At 40.9% G+C, this 21114-nt stretch overlaps 1 protein-coding gene across 3 annotated transcripts in view; it reads right to left on the bottom strand.

Annotated features, from left to right (window-relative positions):
- The window catches only part of rad18 (RAD18 E3 ubiquitin protein ligase), a 54818-nt gene extending 39130 nt beyond the window's left edge, over nucleotides 1-15688 (bottom strand). For all 3 annotated transcript variants that reach the window (XM_070549243.1, XM_015959824.3, XM_015959823.3), the window contains exons 1-5: nucleotides 15531-15688; nucleotides 14622-14700; nucleotides 9714-9775; nucleotides 9340-9410; nucleotides 1508-1920 (exon numbers count right to left, since the gene is read on the bottom strand). In XM_070549243.1, coding sequence (XP_070405344.1) covers nucleotides 1508-1920; nucleotides 9340-9410; nucleotides 9714-9775; nucleotides 14622-14700; nucleotides 15531-15581 — 676 coding nt within the window. In that variant the 5' untranslated portion in view covers nucleotides 15582-15688. The remainder of the gene's footprint in view (nucleotides 1-1507; nucleotides 1921-9339; nucleotides 9411-9713; nucleotides 9776-14621; nucleotides 14701-15530) is intronic.
- Nucleotides 15689-21114: the final 5426 nt, after the last annotated feature.

Genomic DNA, 21114 nt, shown 5'->3' with positions numbered 1-21114 from the left:
TCTATATGCCTGGTGGGTGGGATGATGCAACAGAGCGAAACAAGATGGCGACAGCTCGTTTGAAACGGCTTTTACATCAGTTTTGGACTATTAGAGCTGGGGCTTCATTAAAATCAGGAGCAGATAGATGTATTTAGGTGCTTTTTTTTTTAGAAAAAATTATGTATTTTCTCCTTCTTCAACTGCGGACCACCTCATTTATTGATAGCTGTTGCGGTGAGAATGTCACATTCATTGTCCAGTAGGATGCAGAGATCATTTGAAAGACAACGGTAGAACCCGCCCCACAACCGAGAGCCGTCAATGGAGCGCTGCCAGACTAAATAATACATTTATGTAGTCTGGCTTGCCAGGCTAGGAATTAACTAAAGGACCATCAAAGTCTGAGGAGTTGCGCCGAGGTCACATGCTTTCTGCACCACAGGTAACAACATTTCACGTAGGGTTTTATTAAACTACTGACAGTCACGGTGATGGGGTATAAAACTACCCTGAAATGTATGTGTACTGCCCCCTAGCACCAGCAAACTACACACCGCCACTTAAGCCTGGGGCACACCAGAGGCAGGCAGACGTGCCATGTCGCACTCGCAGTTTTGAGAAGTCAAGTGGTCACACAGGACACGCCGCCCCGCTAAGCGCTTCTTGGAAAGTCGCGCGACAGTCACAACATCACGCAGGACTTAAGAACAGGAAGTGGGAAGTGACTGTATTGTTCATACTTGCCGTCGTGTTTTGGGAGACTGTAATCCATTAAAAATGGGTAAGCCCGTAATTTATTAGAAGATTATAAGAACAATAGTACTTTAAAGTTATCGAAACTGTGGCTGGGTTTGTGCCGTAAAGCCGTTCTGCATCGTAATGTCTGCTGTAAAGTACTCCACAATGTTGTAAACAGTTGCGGCACCGCTTGAGATAGAACTGGCACCCATCTTCAGCGCCTTGGAGCGGCGCTCCCCGTGTAGCTTCTCTCAATAACTATAATGGCTTCCGTTTAAAATGACTGTGGCGACCGATCTGCGTACCGCGTGCGTGCCAAATCGATTCGTTCGGATCACAGATCATTAATAATAAAAGTAATAATAATGATGATCCGTTGCATCCCTACTTGCCTCTGTTCTGATTCGCAGCACTTTGGCTAATGTCTGGCACAAGCAACCATGCCATATTATGTCATATTTGTGGCCGTTGTTAACCGATTTTCCTTTTTTCAACAACTATGGATATTTAAACTAGTTTGCACCGATTTTAAATCGATTCTCGGAGCATCGTTAAGTTCCTGGTGTTAAAAGTGATTTTCGAAAGGTGAGTGATGTTAAAACCTACAACTTCAGGAACTTTTTCCTGGTCTAAAAACATTAGCAGCTCCCACAGCAGCAGCTGCCATCACATCACTTTCATTTCCAGTTGGGCTTAGTGGCTTTACACATATAAAAGCCATCTGAATGTGTCAAAAGCAGCTAAACCTGGAATGCTGCATCGCTCCAAACAGCTGAAATGGCTTCACCTTTGATTATGGGCTTCACATCCTGAGTTTGCATCGAGGAATGAGCCGTCTCAGGTCTGAGACTTTGACTATGTGAAGCCACTTCTTCTTGTTTTACTGGCGTCACACATTTGGCCGACTTGTCCTCATCCATCAGCTCTTTCTTCACCACCACACGACTCTGAGAGCTTCTCAAATGTAGGTCAGTCTCATTGGTGCGCAGGGTTTGTGCTCCCTGCCTTTTCCCCCGCTGGACATTTTGTTCTTCAGATTCTTTCCTGGAAGGAGTTTGTGGCTTCTTCTGGAAAAAGTTGGTTAAAATGGAGTTGCTGGGGCTTTGGCCCTTCTCTCTGGGAGTTTTACATTTGGCAACTGAAGCTGGGGTCTTGGGATATATTGGAGGAGACTCAAAGTTTGCTTTTGACAACTCCTGCCTGGAAAGAGAACAAAAGCAAACTAAGTGAGAGAAAAAGTTTAGCACACAATTTAAACTGTTCACAGTTTGTGCAACGGAGTAGAAATTCCATTAAAAGGCAGATGGGGACCATTAAAAACACAAAGACCAAATGCACCAGCAACAGTTTGTGACAGTATAGGTCTTTGGAGGAAAACTCCATCTGCTTAGCTTTCTAGTTGCTTTTCTACTGAGGAGGCGCTCTGGCTGCAGTCTTGGAAAAGTAGAAAGCAAACAAACTGCAGCTGGGACATTGCTTGGCAATAAAAGGGAATCAATGAGGTGTGTGATGTTCTGCTTTCCATATTTAAAACTTATTTGTGCTTACTGTTCCCATTAGACTGGGTCCATGCCCATGAACGCGTGTGCCCAGAGATGCGCGCACACACTCAGACGTAAATGTGTTGTGGACGCCGCTCGTCTAATTACAAAGACCTCCTGGTAGCATCCATCTGTGACACCTGCACCAACTCCAACATTTAGACTAAGCAACACCATTAAAAAAGAATGAAATACCAAAATCATAATGAGTGATGAGTTGCTGGTCTTATGCCCCTGCAGCAATTTGGAACCCATTAACTTTTCATCCGTAATCAAAAGGTGAGCAGTAGTGTTTGTGCTGTTGTGTTGTTGGGAAAATGACTAAAAAACAGGACGGGTTTGAATAAAACTCCCAGACAGCCTTCAGTGGATATCTGCCTACAGCTGATTATTTTTTGGAGTCAATTAGATTCAAGATGGCCCCTGAAGCTAATGAAGCTTAGTGGACACAAAAATGGCAAAACCCCATTTGATCTTACAGATAATCGAATAAATGTAGGCGTTATGTTACCAAAAACCATTATTCTGTTTTATCAGCGTTGACTTGGCTTCAAACTATCACAAAGCTAATAAAACAATTACCACCATAATTACCAATTACCCGAATATAAGACCAGGTTGTTTTCATTGAAAATAATTTCATAATGCGGGGTCTAAGCATTTACACATGCATGATTTTTGTCTGGGGTCATTACACACCCGTAACAGAAGAGGGCGCCAGGCTGTGTGTTCTCAACAAAAGAAAAAATGGAAACGAGAGGTCCGGAGCAGAGTGGATCGAAAGTGGGACTAGGTAGCACCCTATAAGGCAGAGTTATGCGAATTTTAAGAAGACGGTGGTCAAATCAGCAGAGGCCTCAAGCATTGCATGCATGGATGCCTTAGATGGCAGTGAGGATGACGTTCTGGGAGGAGTCGGCAGGTGTAGCGATCTGATGGTACACCGGGACCGCAGCAGCATGAGTGAGAATGAGAGAAAGTAGCTTACAGCGAGGCAGCGGGTGTCGGAATAAAAGCCTCATGTGACTTTTGATTTCACGTGTCAGCAAAGTTCTGATAGTTTGCATTAAAATAGTATTTTTGCTCAGTATTTGTTCTCAAATTTTCAATAAAAATGGTTTACTTAAAAAGTGATTTTATTTTTTTATATTTTCCTGAAGATTAGTCTTGGAAAGGAAGATCGTCTTGTAATCAGGGTCGTCCTATATTTGGGTCAATACGGTACTTTTCATGATTTGCTTGGTGTCCAGTCTTCTTTTATTGTGTCATCCCTTCTGAATGGCGTCCGCCACCATCAAAGATTAAAGCTTCTCTTTTTGTTTTTAAATACTGGACTAGGGATGAGTACCGAATTCGGTACTTTTTAAGGTACCGACCGAATTCCATAGAACCGACCGAACACCGATTCACGTCATTTCAAACGGTGCCTCGTTTCGGTACTGCCAAGACAGTTGCGCATGCGCAAGAGCGTTATGTCGCCGGTCCCTGCGAGCCCGTTGTAAACAGAGCAGCATGGTAGAAAGAACGCACGCTAAAGCTTGGGTCCACTTCACTAAATGTGATGGGTAACTGGGTGATGAAACTAGCGACAGACAACGATCTAAGTGAGACATCCTCATCTTAATCTGCTCCAGTAGGTAAATAAAATGTTTAAGATAACGTTACCTTGATTTGTTAGCTTCCGTTTCGCTAATGGTGCGTTCGCTTTCTCCTCGGAACTCCCAATTTCCGACTAGAAGAACATGAACGCGCTCTAAAGTTTGGCTTTACTTTACTAAATGCGACGGGTGATTGGGTGAAGGTAAAACCAGTGACAACGATCTACGTTTGAGGCATCATCGTTTTAATCTGCTCCAGCAGCTAAATAAACTGTTAAAGATAACGTTAGCTTGATATGTTAGCTTCCATTGCCACCATTGTTATCAGCTAATGGTGCGTTCACTTTCTCCTCGGAAATTCTAACTTCCCAGTAGGAAAAATCAAATGAAAAAGGACGGCAAAAGGAATGAAGATACACAGTAAATTTAGTTCACAGTAAAGATGTTTGCTTCAGTTTAACTATCAGCTTATAAAACTACAAGGACGATGTTAAAATACAAACTTGTATGTTATTTATCGTGATATTTATCAAATATGGTTATATATTGAGAAAAATATATATTTAATTATAAAAGAGAATTAAAATAATAAACACTCAAAAGTATCGAAAATTGGTACCGTTAAGTACCGGTATCGACTCGTAGGTACCGGGAATTAGTACCGGATCGATTCAAATGTCAAAGGTACCCATCCCTATACTGGACTGAGTTTAATTGGTTGGACTCTAAAATGGTTTTAAACTAATTCATGCATCTTTTAAATACGTTTCCTTAATCCTTCTAATTCTGCCTGATGGACATTTTTATGTTGGTCGTTGTTGATTCTAGTACAGAAAACGTATTTACTCTCACATGACTTAAAATCATGTAAATGTTTATTTATAATCGGTGGTTTCTGTGATTTAGACCATCTACAAGTGTGTGAATCAGAAGATCTTCTAGTAACTTTGTGTCGATCTAGAAGCTTCTTGCACTTTTCTTTTTGCCGGTTAGATCTGACTCTCTTCCTCTGCTCAGCACTTTAGCTCTTTTAAATTTTCATGAGTTTGGATGGAAACTGATGGAGCCAAATCAAGTATACCAATTTTAGTCTCATTATAAAGAGAAGAGTCCACCTAATATTAGAATTAGGACCTCTAACAGGAAGTTCTGAGTGCAGTCCATACTGAGTCGCTGAGAAGAAACGATGAGTGTTTGAGAAGATGCGGACGCAACAAATGTTTTCATCACAGCTCTACAGCAGAGACGTTATGCATGCATTAGTAAATAATTACTTGTGGAAAATTTTGAACTGAAAACCAAAAACTGTTTTGTAGTTTTTAGAGTGAATGCACAGCGGGAAACAAGAACACACAAAGTAAAGAAGAGATGTTTAGGACAGCAAACTGAAACTGCAGCATTAGCAGTAGCATTTATTTTACAGTAATGCATGCACACATGGTATGCCTGAGTGCAGCTCAGTTTCTGAGAGCAGAAACTACACACTGGCCAACAGTAGCGATATAAAACGAAGCCCTCTGATAACGGCTAATGGTTTGGTCCTGAAAATAGGCCTCCATTTTAACGGCAGTAAATTATGGAGCCATCTTCCACCTAATGCAGTGTTTTCATGCTGAGAGGCCCACAGGCCGGCAGAAGTGATCCCACACAGGTACCGAGGCTGAAGAAACACCAACCAGCAGAGGGGTGTGCGTGTGTGTGTGTGTGTGTGTGTGTGTGTGTGTGTGTGTGTGTGTGTGTGTGTGTGTGTGTGTGTGTGTGTGTGTGTGTGTGTGTGTGTGTGTGTGTGTGTGTGTGTGTGTGTGTGTGTGTGTGTGTGTGAGACATCCTCTCAACAGCTGATGTGCAGAGTGCTGGTTCTCATAGAGAAATAGAAACAATAAAAGACGCAGATGAAATGTGTTGTTTGTTCTTCTGGACTTAAACAATGCTGCCTGGCGGGGTTCCACCCAGGGAAGCTCTGCCATCATGTGCTCAATGTGAGACAACAGGAAATTAAACAGCAGAGGGCTGAACAGCAGCGTAATTCACTTATTCATAACAGTGATGACAATCAGAGGGTTGGAGAGTGCGGTGATTGATGGAGGAGACAAACACAACAGTCTATTGGCTGATGACAGTATTTAACTGATGCATTTTACCTCAAACATCAAAGAGAATATTAAAGAAACTATTATGGTAATAGGTTGAAGTTGCTTCAGCCATTAAGAAAACTCATTTGTTTCAAATCTGTGTAATCTGCAAGAGGCACAATATTTGCAATGACAAAAGCAAACCTTAATGTTTTTGCCTGTGTGTGCGTGCCTGTGCGCGTGTGTGTGCATTAGAGCTGTGGCGACGCATCGATGACGTCGACGGCTCGATTCTAAAAATTCGTCGACGTCAGATCTGGTAGTCGAGGCACCACGCCCACTTGTTGCATCCCCAGGAGTTTGTAAATGGAGGAGGAATCTGCCTGTTTTTCCTCTAGTTTTTCCTCTAGTTCGTCCTGTTATCCCGATGACGATAATTTTTCGATATATTGTGCAGCCCTAAAATCTAGTGTATTTATTTTGTGTGTAAGATCATTTAGCATCTGGTGACTGAAAGCTCTGCCCACGTGTTTAATGTTACCATGACAGTTTCATCTGTCTGGATGTGTGTATTTCTCTACACTGAGTCACATCTCACATGAGGACAAACTCAAAAACTCAAAGCCCTTCCCATAATCCTCCAGCCCAGCTCTGGACGCCACTGCCCACGGGAGCATTGTTATAAAAACATATCCCTGAAGCTACAGAACACACAAGTATGTGCACAAGTAAAAACTCAATAAATGACCTCATCTGATGAAAACTAAATCCACATTTGATTTAGAGAAAATCTGTTAATCACCGGTGAGATTACTGTAAGTCAATTATGGTTCCTGAAACCCTGCTGACACGCTGCCTTGTGGTCAGACGGAGTTATCCCGTCAATAACAGAGGGAGTCCATGAAATCACCACAGTAATCAGTTTTCTTCTCAGGTCTTAGGAGGATGAAACTAGAAAAGGAGAAGGTATTGAGGTAACAGAGCTGTGTTTATTGTGGAGTTGGCCTTGCTTCCTGATTGTTTCTTATTATTTCTTCCTATAAGTTTAATGAACACACTCATACATCTTACAACGTGTTTCAGTAAAGATCCCATTAGGGGCCGGATTATGGAAAATCCACTTTTTGGAGCTTTTTACCGTGTGATATTGTTATTTCCTCATCCAAATAAAATAACCACATGTTTTTGGCTGCATTCATGCATTTTCCTGTTTCTGCTACAAATTTTGACTTTTACTTTGAAAATCCTGTAAAGCCTCAATGGAAACCAATCTCATCATCAGGCCCTGCTCCTCTCCCGGAAGCTAGTCTGGTGTGAAACCTGCCTCCCTGGCCAGCTCAGGATATGTAGCTTAGGCGACTGATATCCTGTAACAGACTTGGTAGTCTAGTGGTTAAAGTTTGAATATGGAACATTTTAATAAAAAGCTATATTTAAAAAAAAGATAATACCTCAGCGGGGCACTCAGAGGTGTGCAGAATGGGTGTACAGTTTCTCCTATAAAGGCTATATTTAAAAAATGTTATTCTGTCGGGCACAACACTGTGATTATGATCTGCCAGCCACTAGAGGGCACAGTGTAAAATGGCAGACATGACAAGTCAAGCAGCTGATTCTGAGCCCAGAAGATGTTCTAACGGTAAACAGTGGTGGAAAATAAACGTATAAGTAGAAATTAGTCCTTGTCCTGTACGATTTGTCTCTGAACATGGTGCTGGAACGTGTCAGCAGTGAACCAACGTCCCAACGGCTGGAAAGTTAGTCCTGCTGTTGCAATACCACCTCTTAACACCAGAGTTCACCAGATTATCTGTGCTCCATAGTCAACCTTTAAAGTGTCGGCATAGGTCCATCTCCTGGTTGTGCAGCAACTATTTTTCTTCTTTTTTTAGCTACACTTGCCACTATTATGTTTTCGACCAGTTATTGGTAAACTGTTTAAAAAGTAAGAAACAACCTTTTTTTTTTTTTTTTTACTTTCTTTGTTTAAGTAGCCAGTGCGAGTCCATGTGAGGTGAGAGGAGTAAAACAACTAAAATGCTGATTGGAAATGACCAAATTCAAAGATATTTAGAGACTAAATATTTTGCAGAAAATAATCAATAAAATCCAAATATAAACACTTTACCTGGCTAAACAAATTACCGCCGACACCAATGGAAGTCGAACAGACATCAGAACATGGCAAAACAAAGTGAAAGTTTAACCTTAGCTACCAATACAACAGCAGGCTAGCCTAAGACGCTGCTGTAGGTGCATTTTGTCGGAGTGGACGTGGGTGGAGCTTCATTGAAACAAAGCAGGGGTGTCAAACATGCGGCCCGCGAGATGGTTGTGTAAACTTTATTTTCCTACTTTACAATGTAGAGTGAAAATAAACTTATCTTTGTGGGCAAGTTTTCTCTGTAATGAGTATAAATAAAACAAAGCTGCGCTCAAGGCTCACACAAGAACTTGAATCACATCCTGAAGTTGGCCGCCACTCGGGGTGTGACTTCTGATGTTGATGTGTTGGTGAAAGCTAAAAGATGTAAAGTAAAATGAGTCAAATATACTTTAAGTGCTGCATGAAACTGATCTAGCCATGTGATCTGTAAGTTCTTTGAATCACTAAGGAATGTTTTTTTTATTTGTTGATTTTTTTTTTTTTTTTTTTCAAATTTTCAAGTACACTTCAGGTGTTGTACTTGTACTACACTGTCCTCAGGCTCCAGCCTTGTTTTATATTGATTGTATTAAAACAAAGAAAACAATCTGACATATTTTTTTAATTTACCGGTCCGGCCCACATGGGACTAGATTTCCCTCAATGTGGCCCCTGAGCTAAAATGAGTTTGACACCCCTGAAACAAAGCATTTAGTTTCCTGGTATTAATTTAGGCTGACAAAAATAACTCGTATTTTAGATAAATCACAGTAGTGCCAACGGCAATATTTCATTACATATATTGGTGAAATTCTGGTGATACGATACGTATCACAATACAGGGGAGACGATACAATGTATCGCGATATATTCAGCCAGACGATATAAGCAGTATTTTTAGACTCAATTAATTATAGGAAAATTCAATAAACAGCACAAACCGATACTTAACATGTTTAACATGAGGTATCTGAACCATAATGGAGAGATTTACATTTCAATGGTGGAAACAAACCCTTTGCACACGGTTGCCAACTAGCGGTCGACGTTTGAATTGCACCAAAAGAACAGAAAATACACAAATATTTGCATGAAAATTCTTCAAAAGATTCAATACATGGCTTTTGAATATCAATATAAAATTGCAGGAAAAAAAATCATGATATATTGCTGCATTGATATTTTCTTACATCCCTATTAATAACATAAGAAAATATAACTTGAAATCCCCCTTTTAACATCATCTGTCCAGGGTGTGTTACCTTGCAGTTTGAAAGTTTAGAACCAAGTCGTCCAATAAGCGGTTGTTTCTTAGGTCTTGTTCTGTCAATGGCTGCAAGAAAACAAAAATAGATGTATGAAAATGTATCAATTAGGACACATTTCACCATCTACATCACTCCAGATTTATTTGAGTGTTCAACAAAATGTCTGATGCATTGTTTTCCCAACACTCTTTGTTTTGTACAAGGATAATAAAGAGGAAAAGATCAGAAAACCCACTCATCAATGAAGCAGGAACATGACTACATTAGGAAAATTTGCCTAATTAGCAGATGATAAGAACAGTTGATTAATATCCTGAATGTATTGTCACTGTTCGAATAACAAACATTAAAACCATGCTCACACTTACTGTATTACAAAGGGGACACAGCAGCTTGTAGGAGAGAAATTTCCTGATGCACAGAGAACAAACTGGAATAAAAGGAACAGAACTCGGGTTTGTATTTCATCTCAAAGCAAAAAGTTCACATTTATCTGCAAGTTACTTTAAGATCGTTTAAATACATTCCTTTTTTTGTTTTGCTGCTGAGTTTGTGAGTACCGACGCAGTACCGATGCATGGTGGGCTTTATGCAGAGGTGGGATAACTCTTACAAACACATTTTATCACTCATTTTTTACATATGACTCACCGGTAAGAGAATTTACCGTGTTTTCCGGACTATAAGCTGCTACTTTTTTCCCACGCTTTGAACCATGCGGCTTTTAACGAGGTGCGGCTTTAGTCAACCAGAAAGGATGGATGCAGGAAAGTCTAATGAAGGAATGGTTAAAGGAGCGCTACGGAAAGCGGCCAGGAGGATTTTTTTCACAGTAAAACGGCTCTGCTTGTTTTCCCAGCTTCACCCGGGGATGATGACAGCAACACGAAGAGCGACACTGACATCGCCACAGAAAAGGTATGTGACGAAGCTCTTCTGAGGCTGTTCAACTCCGACACTGAAGAAGAGGACTTCAGTGGTTTCAGTGCGCAGGACAATGAATAAACCAATCAATAACTTTTCTGTTTTGTTTGATACTGATCAGTTACGTTCAGTTAAACCACGTTTTCAATTCAGTAGATATCTGCGGCTTTTAGCCCGGTGCGGCTTATATTGAGGTGCGCTCTATAGTCCGGAAATTACGGTATTCAGCAGATGTTTTATTTTGGATGAAAAGAACAAAATGTCATCATCTCAGTTGGAATAAAGTGATTTAAAATCTGGAGGATTTATTTGTAAAACAGAAACATCAAACATTATTTGGGTTAAAGTGGATGTTAGGTGCTTTAAAGCTGACTTTCAGACATGAGGTGACATTTCCATATGTAAAATTTTTTTAAACACCAAATTCACTTGTTTTTTTTTTTATTTTTATGAATGCCTTGTGGGTCAATTTCTGTGGGAAAAAAAGCTCTGGCGCTCCTGTTCCAGGAACTAGAAGTGAGCCACAGCAGAGGTGAGCAGATTTGGGGGTTTTATTTAGGACACTCTACCACCGACTGTTAGGGATGAGTACCGAATTCGGTACTTTTTAAGGTACCGACCGAATTCCATAGAACCGACCGAACACCGATTCACGTCATTTCAAACGGTGCCTCGTTTCGGTACTGCCAAGACAGTTGCGCATGCGCAAGAGCGTTATGTCGCCGGTCCCTGTGAGCCCGTTGTAAACAGCAAGCATGGTAGAAAGAACGCACGCTAAAGCTTGGGTCCACTTCACTAAATGTGATGGGTAACTGGGTGATGAAACTAGCGACAGACAACGATCTAAGTGAGACATCCTCCTCTTAATCTGCTCCAGTAGGTAAATAAAATGTTTAAGATAACGTTACCTTGATTTGTTAGCTTCCGTTTCGCTAATGGTGCGTTCGCTTTCTCCTCGGAACTCCGAATTTCCGACTAGAAGAACATGAACGCGCTCTAAAGTTTGGCTTTACTTTACTAAATGCGACGGGTGATTGGGTGAAGGTAAAACCAGTGACAACGATCTAAGTTTGAGGCATCATCGTTTTAATCTGCTCCAGCAGCTAAATAAACTGTTAAAGATAACGTTAGCTTGATATGTTAGCTTCCATTGCCACCATTGTTATCAGCTAATGGTGCGTTCGCTTTCTCCTCGGAAATTCTAACTTCCCAGTAGGAAAAATCAAATGAAAAAGGACGGCAAAAGGAATGAAGATACACAGTAAATTTAGTTCACAGTAAAGATGTTTGCTTCAGTTTAACTATCAGCTTATAAAACTACAAGGACGATGTTAAAATACAAACTTGTATGTTATTTATCGTGATATTTATCAAATATGGTTATATATTGAGAAAAATATATATTTAATTATAAAAGAGAATTAAAATAATAAACACTCAAAAGTATCGAAAATTGGTACCGTTAAGTACCGGTATCGACTCGTAGGTACCGGGAATTAGTACCGGATCGATTCAAATGTCAAAGGTACCCATCCCTACCGACTGTGTTTGCTTTGTTTAATCTCCTCAAATAACTCAAGCCTGAAGGAGTTCTGCCGTGAAGTGGAGTTGCTAATGGTTAGCTTCTACTTGCAGAGACGTTCTCGGCTGTTTCCTGAACTAACAACAGCCTTCTCTGTCATGAGTCAAGATGGGCGAGTCCATGAATGTTAAGTGACAGTGTGACATAGTTCTGACTTGCTTTTCTAATCCAAGGGTTTCTCTGTCTAGTTTCTATCGGGAGCTAATGCAGGAGACGGCCTAACTCAGAGCGACCGTATTAAAAACCATATATACAGGGGTGCACATAATATTTATGGGTAGGTACTCAGGGGAGAACCTATGGTTGTTGCTTGGTCCTCACATTTTTAATGCACTTAATTCTTAACCCAACTCACAATAGGAACAAAACAGAGTAACGCGCTGACAGTGCAACACATTTTTAGTTTGACTGAAAACAATAAGCACAAGTACATATTGCCAGCTTAACTTAAACCTTCTAATTTTCAGACAACATGACTGAATTGTCTGAATGTAAAACACAATGTGTAAACAGCTGCTTTTGTGATAACAAAAATCTATTGAATTTTAAAGCCCTTAACAAAATTACTATTTCTGAGCACTGAAGTTTTTAAAATGGCATAAATGTCGTTTTTATTTCTACAGACTCTCATCATCATCCTCCTCACAATCCTGACTGGCTTCCTCCAGTTCACACACAGCAGAGGACAACTTTCTGATGTTCTCTGCTGTTAGAATGTTTATCAAACGCTGGATGACTGAAGTTTTTAGTGCCTATGTAAAAGGCGCTGTTTTCGTCTGCCAGGGTGGGATTTTCACGGCATAATCTGCATCACATCTCTGTGCGTTCATCGTTTGTTTGAAGCCAGCCGACCTCCTGCAGCCACTTCTCCGTGAATACTCTTTTCTTTTGCGTTTCCGACTCAGTCTGGCGTTTTTTGGAGGCGGAGGAACACCAAAATAATTACTTAATGGAGCTTGCTTCTTGGACATCTTTAAAATGCTCCAGAAATGTCTTTCTTCTTTCTTCCTCCACAAAATCTTAGGTGTGCAAATGTGTGCTGCAGCTTTTTTCAGGTGCACGTTGTTTATTTTGACAGCGCATGCACACCTGCGGACCACTTATGTGCACACCTGTATATATATATCTGTTTCACAATGAACTAGGTCTTGAAGCTCCTGTGATATAAATATTCTGACAATACAAACTTATTTTATTCTGATAAAGATCTTTTATCTTCCTGCACTCAGAATGAGAAGGAGCTTTTCTTTTCTCTCTCGTCCTTTATCATCCCAAGGCTTTGTCTCGGAGCAATTGTTTGGATTCTTTCTGGAAATTTTTACATTTTAAAACCATGGAATTGGTAAGCTGGCCTTTGAATGCAATTCATACAATTTTTTCCCAACATTCACAATAGAGAAGGGAGCGCCCACATGCCCAGACGAAACGCACATGGTTGCACACATTTTGGGTTCCTGGTAGGAGTGGAATATTAAGTGTCTTTTATTGTTTTATATGGAGAATGCAGAAGACGTATGGATATTTGTATTTATGGTTACCACATTTCTGCTAATTGGAGTGGGTGGCAGTGTTTCCCCTACATAGACTCAGACGTGGGGCTGCACACAGTGCACGCATGCACCCGCACAACAGCTATTACTATTTCGGTTTTGTCCCCTCTGGCCACCTACACCCTCCCTAAACTGTTTACAACTCATCCTCAGTCCCCATAGCTTTTATTTTGGCTGTCTTTTTCATAACCCATCCCCTCCACTAGTCTCCTACCACTTTTACTAATAACTGATAGTTTATTGTACTGCTGTTTTATATCATGTGTTACTGTAATTATGTTGATCATTGTATGCTTGTTTTTGTCTGAGGAACACTTAGGGACAAGTGCGATATAAAAAAACTTCTTAATTTAGGATCCATTAAGGTTTTGTTAAAACATCCCGTGTATCATTGATGAATATTGCAGGGAAAAGCATGTTTGGTAAATAAGCACGTGGTTTTATATTACCTGTTAAGAGCAGTCAGATTTCCTGACACACCAAAGTGACGTGAATCTCTTACAGAAACAAGAGAAAGCTTTCCTCTTAAACTTATTGCCCACTTTGTCCTCGACGGGGAAAACAATTAACAGACGAGTTTGTGCAGGAGAACCAAGATTTATGTCCTAAAATAACGTTTCAAAGATTGGTATCTTCTGGAGGAAACAGAAGGTGGCTCTCAGAGGCAATAGCAAGTGGACTTTTGATGAAGAGCATCTTCTCCCATTGGAGCTATACTAAAAGAGACTGAAGGGTTCAGATTTAAACATTGAGGGACGCTTTCAGCAAACCCACAACAACTTCTCTAGAAATTGGTTTGAGGAGTACAGCAGCTGTTATGAAACTATACGAAAAAATGATAAAAATGACAAGAATAAATAAATTAGATAAAGCATTTCATAATACAACAATTAAATAGATACAATTTCTATATTGAAATATTTAAAAAGACCTGAAAGATGGAATAAATTAAACTTTCACTAATTCCATAACAGCTTCTTACAGCAGCTGTTAGAATGTGTTTCTTTGTTGCCCACCTGCCTACAAACTTAAACACACAGTTGGACGGAGCCTTTCATTGTGCTTTTAAAGAGAATTCCAGCAGTTTTCTTAAAGATTTTACTCTATTTTGCGTGACTAACAGCCACTCTGAGGTCTTTATTTCACACACGATGACACCGCTTTCCCAGATCTCTAATGAGCGTGTATTTATTCTAAAAACGTCTCAGCTTGATACTTACAATTGTGTGAGCACTTAGTCATCATTGTAATGTTGAGGAAGTCGAAGCAAATGGGACACCGAAGCAAAGTATCAATGCTCTGTGGATGAAAAAAGAAAAAGTGTCAAGACATTCTGCAGCACAACAGTGTCTGGTCTCGTCTACCACAAGTACTAATGAGGAATGTGTTTGAGAATCTGACCATAAAATGTGTCAAAGCTCGTGTAAACGGCAGCAAATGCTCAGCTGGTGGCAGTGATTTCACGTGCTAAATTTCTAGCTCACCATATAAAGTCAGAATGTTGTTTTTGATAAGCATTGTTTTGGTTATTCTTTGTAGAAATCTGTAAGTGCTGATATAAAAGATCATTTGACTAATGCATCCAGTAGCAGGTAATTATTTTTGATGAACCAAAAAGTACATGAGTTTTGTATTTTATTCATAAAGTAACATTCGTTTCTCAATTATTCTGCTTTATAGATAAAATTGACGCAATAAAATGTAACGATTGGAACGTTTTCACAATCTCAAATGTTAAACCAGTCACCAATTTAGTAGTGATGTGTTACTGTAGATAAAAGCCCTTCACAAACAAAGAGCACAACAAGCAGAAACCTGTAATAAATTTTTCTAACCACTAAATTATGTTAGAGCATCGCTAGTTATGAGTTTGCTAAACCACAGCCGAGTTAGTTGCCATTAGGTAACGTAATATAAATACACAAATAAGGCCAGACAGTTACAGCACAAATACCTAAATTAATTTCTACATAAGTACCTTTAAATTTACAACTTTTGGCGTGTTTCGCGCGGGTGCTAGTTGAAACATTAGCTGTTGCCACCGGCTGTTGCGCAACCCTTAGCTTCGGAGCTACGTGGGAATGTAAACAAAACCCGAATGTTTTTACGATAAAACAGTGATTACTTACTTTCAGACATGCTAAGCTAGGCGGGAAATCCTCTGCGGTCTGATGGGCCATGTCTGCGAGACACGTTTCTGATGTATAACAAAGTTGTTTATCTCACAGATTCAGGGGTCAGTATCCCGCTCGAAAGGATGCAAACCGCAAACTGACGTCAATTAACAACTTCCGCCGACGCGCCGAGACGTTTACTGCTAGTCGCGGAGCTGGGACGACTTACGGAACACTGCCCACAATTTTAGTCAGAATTTAGGACTAGAAACCATGAAATATGTCTTTTCTAATTCGTTTGTCACTCACTTCTTTTTACTTTTTGTTTCTCTATTGGGGAAATCAGAATTTTCAGCATAGATGAAAGAAAAGCAGAAACTAAGGACATAAATTTGGATTATCTTATTTCTGAGGTACATGTAATGCATCACAAAACCAAATGAAGTTTGTGGAAACTGTTATTTTCAAAAGAAAAAGCTGTTTTTTAGTGCTGATATTTCAGTGTTTCGATTGATCACATCAATTCTGACATGAATATAAGGTTTGAGTAAAATAATTTAAAAATAATTAGATTATTGATTGAATTCTGTTCTAAAGTTTCTTTGACGTGTCACAATATAGGCTAAGTCTTTGTTATTGTAGTTATTTTAACGTTTGCCTCACAGTACTTTCTTTAATAGTGTATCAGATTCCCAATTAAGTTGTCTTTCTTTTAATAAATGTTTTCATTATTGCAATTTCAGTTAAAACCCTACATATTCTTAATGTTTTATTGTTGTGAGCTCTGGCGTGCATGCTATATTTCATAGTAAATGTGGAGGTTTCCCCCTTAATAAGATGCATAAATGTTTCTTGCAAAATGTACAACTCTAATAATAGGCTGACAAATAGAAAAAGTTAAATACACTTGTTTTGTTGCAGGGTAAGAAAGAATTTCTATGTTCCACCAGAAAACCAGTGAATAGAGAAAATGTGTATTCTAGAACAACTGGCTCAGTTTTGTAGTGAAATAGAGTGATGTAACGATCTAGAGTTGTATTTTAATATACTGTAAGTAGATCTAGTTTTTATAATCAGAAGAATAGGTTGTTTTTATCATCAGGGAGTTCATTTAACACTCTGTATTGACCTTGAGACAAGAAAAGAGAGAGTTGGGATCGTTTAAGAATTTTATTATAAATTCTACAATCTATCAGGACTAACTCTGTGTTGTTTGGAAATGAATGTGATGTTCAATGTGTGTGTGTGCGTGTGTGTGGTTGGTTCAGACTCCTTAGGCTGACGTCATTGAATCTGGTAGTCTTTGATTGTTATGACTAGATATCACGAGGCTTATAAAGTGATGACATGAGCTGCTATTTTGCCGTGTACGTACCCAGTGGGGGCCTCCCAGGTAGATCAGGAAATGCCAGGTCTGAAGACCTCGGATGTGCGCTGGAGCTGGTTGAAACCGCGGTCACAGCGTTTCAAAGCCCGTCTGAAGGGTCGACCCAGGTAACAATCGGCAGCGTCAGCAGGTGCTCTTATTTTGAAAGGATGTCGTCTGGTTGTTAAACGACGAAAATCTCCAACTTCACAGTTCTTAGTTTAAAGAAGAAAACACATCTGGCCAGGCTGTGCTTCTCTTTGGGATGACGGTGAATAGAACTGAAGTCAAAATGGAACTGAGCTTAAAATGGCGTTGCCTTGTTTTATATCTCTGAATTGTTGATAAGTTTTAGTAAAGCGGATTGGACACTTTAAGTCAACAAGCCAGATTCTCTTGCGGCAGCCGAAGGCTCTGATTGGTTGGAGCAATGTGTCATGCGTTGCCATGGGGATGAGTGTCAGTCTGTCTGTGCATGTCGTCCTGTTTACTCATTAAACACATAAATCATGACATCTTTATTTCACAGATCATTCACTTGATTATCATTGATCAACATATGTTTTGCTTAATTTTTAATCACAAATAAAGTACTTTGATTAAGTAAAAGCGTTCTTCTTCCTTCTTCTGGAATGTAAACAGTCTGAGGATCAGACGACCTTGGCGTTTTCTACACGGGCGTAAATGTGTACAGGGGCAGCGTTTAGGAGCTGAAAATCATAACTTCATAACGTTACAGTTTAAAGAACATCATGAAGCCATCTTGAATCCCTTTTTTGAACTGATAAGAAGACCGCTGGTCCTTGATGACTTAAAATGAATAAAAACAACTTTCAAGCTGGCCATTCAATCCCATCATTCAACCTTTGCACGCCTGTTGTAGTTGTTTCAAGTTCTCATATCTTCTACTGACAGACAGCCACCAGCTAATCAATCTTGTCCTTGAACTGGAAAATGTTTTGCATCTTTCACAGGATTTAGAAAGACATCTGGTTCTGGACGGAATGCTGGAACAGCTCTTTATTCACGTAATGATTTCTGATGATACCAATCTGCATGTGTTTAATAAATATGGAACAGACCTATAACCATGTCCCTGATGAAGTTCTGCTGGGAAATGCTCCAGGCGAATGGAGTAGGGATAGGCCAATACATTGGTCGGCCATTTTATCGGCTGACTTTTTTTTTTTTACGCATCAGCATCATCAGCCAACATTCCTCTTTAGTAGAGCAGATTTGAAGTCAGGCAAATCTGCTGGCAACCCAGTGCTGCCACAGAATTTTATTTAAATGTACACACTGGGATGAGGTCCTGCGCACAGTGGAGGAGTTTAAGTGCCTTAGGGTCTTGTTCACGAGTGAGGGAAAGATGGGCAGACAGATTGGTGCTGCGTCTGCAGTGATGCGGGCGTTGTACCGGTCTGTCCTAGTGAAGAGAGAGCTGAGCTGGAAGGCAAAGCTCTTGATTTACTAGTCGATCTACCTTCCTACCTTCATGGTCACAAGCTTTGGGTAGTGACCGAAAGAACGAGATCGCAGATACAAACAGGCATTTTTTCCCCCGCAGGGTGGCTGGGGTCTGCCTTAGAGATAAGGCGGGAAGCTCGGTCATTCGGGAGGGGCTTGGAGTAGACCCGCTGCTCCTCCGCATCGAGAGGAGCCAGTTGAGGTGGCTCAGGCATCTAGTTTGGGTGCCTCTTGGACGCCTCTTTGGTGAGGTTTTCTGGGCGCATCCAACTGGGAGAAGATCTAAAGAAAGACCCAGGACATGCTGGAGAGACTGTCTCACGGCTGGCCAGGGAACGCCTTTGGATCTCCCGGAGGAGCTGGCTAAAGTGGTTGGGGATAGGAAAGTCTGGGCCTCCCTGCTTAGGCTGCTGCCCCTATGACCCGACCCTGGATAAGCGGCAGAAAATGGATAAATGGATCGGCGCATTTATACATCCATTCATATTACTCCACTCATCCAGGGTCAGGTCAAGGGGCCAGCAGCATGAGGCTCCCTCTTCCCAGCCACTTGGGCCAGCTCCTCCGGGAGAATCCAAAGGCATTCCCAGGCCAGCCAAGAAATACATATTTATGTTTTTGAAATACATCTGCTTACATTATTGCCTAGTTACATTTTTTTTATTGAACAGAAAATCAGAGTTCTAAATCTGACTCAGGATCAGATGTGTTGTGCATCCACAACCGTCAGTAACATTTCAGAATCCCAGTAAGGTGGAAAAGGTCTAGACATTGCCCATTGGCTGACCATGACCTCTGCATATTGGCATCAGTGTCAGCAATAGAAAATCTAACGTCGGTCAGTCTCTAGTGTGAAGTACCAATCCCATATGAGCCATTCCATCCTTAACTTGATTAGAAGCTTGGTTTGAACTGGTTTCCAGTTAGATTCACTCTGGTGGGTGCTGAACTCTGCTAACCTTTCTCACCCATTCTCTTCATGACCTTTAATGACAGAATGTGCCGTGCAGAGGGGGAATGGAGAGTTTCCACTTCAGTTGGCTTTGCTTTTCCTTTCTGCCTTTTTCCAAATGATGGGGTCCTGTTGGCTCAATGGAGTGGGGACCTTCAGCAGGTACCCAGGATGAGTAGTTACATCTCTAAGTCTGAGGCCAGGGCGCACAATCTAAAAGAGTGAACTGCTGACGTCAAGTTGGGAGCGAGCTGTTGTCCAAAGTTGTTCATGAGTTTGGGTAGAAAACAGATGACATTGACTGGACTGTACTGGAGAAGAACAGTTCAGTCAATATGTGCTCCACTTCCATCCTAGAGACGTGTGTGTAGTGACCGGAAGTGTGAGATCGCAATAAAATGTGAAAAAAGGTGCCTCACGTGGACGCATACACACTAGCACCGTTTGTAGCCCGCTGGTGCAAAAGTGAGAGCCGGGGTGGGGCGGGGGTGGATCAGGGGCCACAGAGAAGGGCCCCGCGGGCCGGAGTACCATGGTCTAAAACATCCAGAGCATGAATAAATATTGTTAACCATCCTAAAATGAACTTCTTTCAGTTAAACATACATATTTTCAGAAAAGGCACTTGAGCCATTGCTTCGCCTTCCTTTCAAAATTCTCCCGCAGCAATGGATTGTGGGTAATACCCTTGGCCCAAGTCTGCATCAAAAAGGGGCGGGATCAATTTTTACACTTGAGGATCGGGACACCCTTCACACTCACAGCCCTGGACGGGAACGCACAATTGAAGGGCGCGAGTGTGGAGGTGCGAGTAGTGGGATTGGGCCTGTGACTAATTTGAACAGGGTCCAGGAATGAGATCTGGGAATGGATTAGGAAAATCTGTCCTTTCAGCTGAAATCTAGCAAGTATCAAAACAGAGGATTGTGATGTTTACTTACAATAAAGTCCCATTAGTCATCATCACACACTGGTGAGATTTGACCCTCTCACGTGGGGAGCGGTGAGCTGCAGCAGTGGCTGCGCTCAGGAACTAGTTTGTTGTTTAAAGAGCAAGTCAACCCCTACCAGAGTCTAACTCCACTCCCACTTCATGTTTGAAAAATGCAACAAATGCTGTTGCCTGGCAGACCGAGGGGGCGGAGCCGCTAACAAATACACACACACTCAGGCTCACGACAGCATTGTGACATCATAATGTACCAGTTTACATCATAGCATACTTCTTAGCCAATAGCGGTGGCAGATTTAAATTAAAATACAGTGCAGAGTTTTTACCTGACAACGGCACAACACTGCCAGTTTTAGGCAGAATATTTAAATTTTAACTAAGATGCACTGAAGTGCCAAACTATTGACGACACGTGTCTGCAGCACGATTAGACACTCGTTTATTTAGTTTATCAGCAAAAAAAAGTTTATTTGGGGGTGACTTGCTCTTTAACTCCCCAATCCGACCACTTAACGCTGAGTGTCAAGCAGGGGAGAATTGGGTCTGATCTCTCAGTCTCAGGGCGGACACTCATACCACCAGGCTGAGAAGGTAAGTGCTCATAATAGATGCATTAGAAGAATTCACAACAGATTGGTCAAAGTCCCACATAGTAACTTCACTTTCAACAGACAAATACAGGAAAACCATTTTTAAGTTTAACTTCTCTGCGAGTACAAAGTGATTTGAAGAATGTGTGACTCTGACAGTGAAGCCACGGAATCGGTTAACTGACTTCACCAATTAGACCCATCGAAAAAGGAGCTGACGCAGTTCAAGTGCTTGCTGACAAGTTGTAGCTGAGTCATTACTGCGAGCAGCA

The sequence above is a fragment of the Nothobranchius furzeri genome, chromosome 3 (assembly GCF_043380555.1).
Source record: "Nothobranchius furzeri strain GRZ-AD chromosome 3, NfurGRZ-RIMD1, whole genome shotgun sequence".
Taxonomy (NCBI): Eukaryota; Metazoa; Chordata; class Actinopteri; order Cyprinodontiformes; family Nothobranchiidae; genus Nothobranchius; species Nothobranchius furzeri.
The sequence above is the reverse complement of the archived record's forward strand: the minus strand, read 5'-3'. Positions and strand labels throughout refer to the sequence as shown.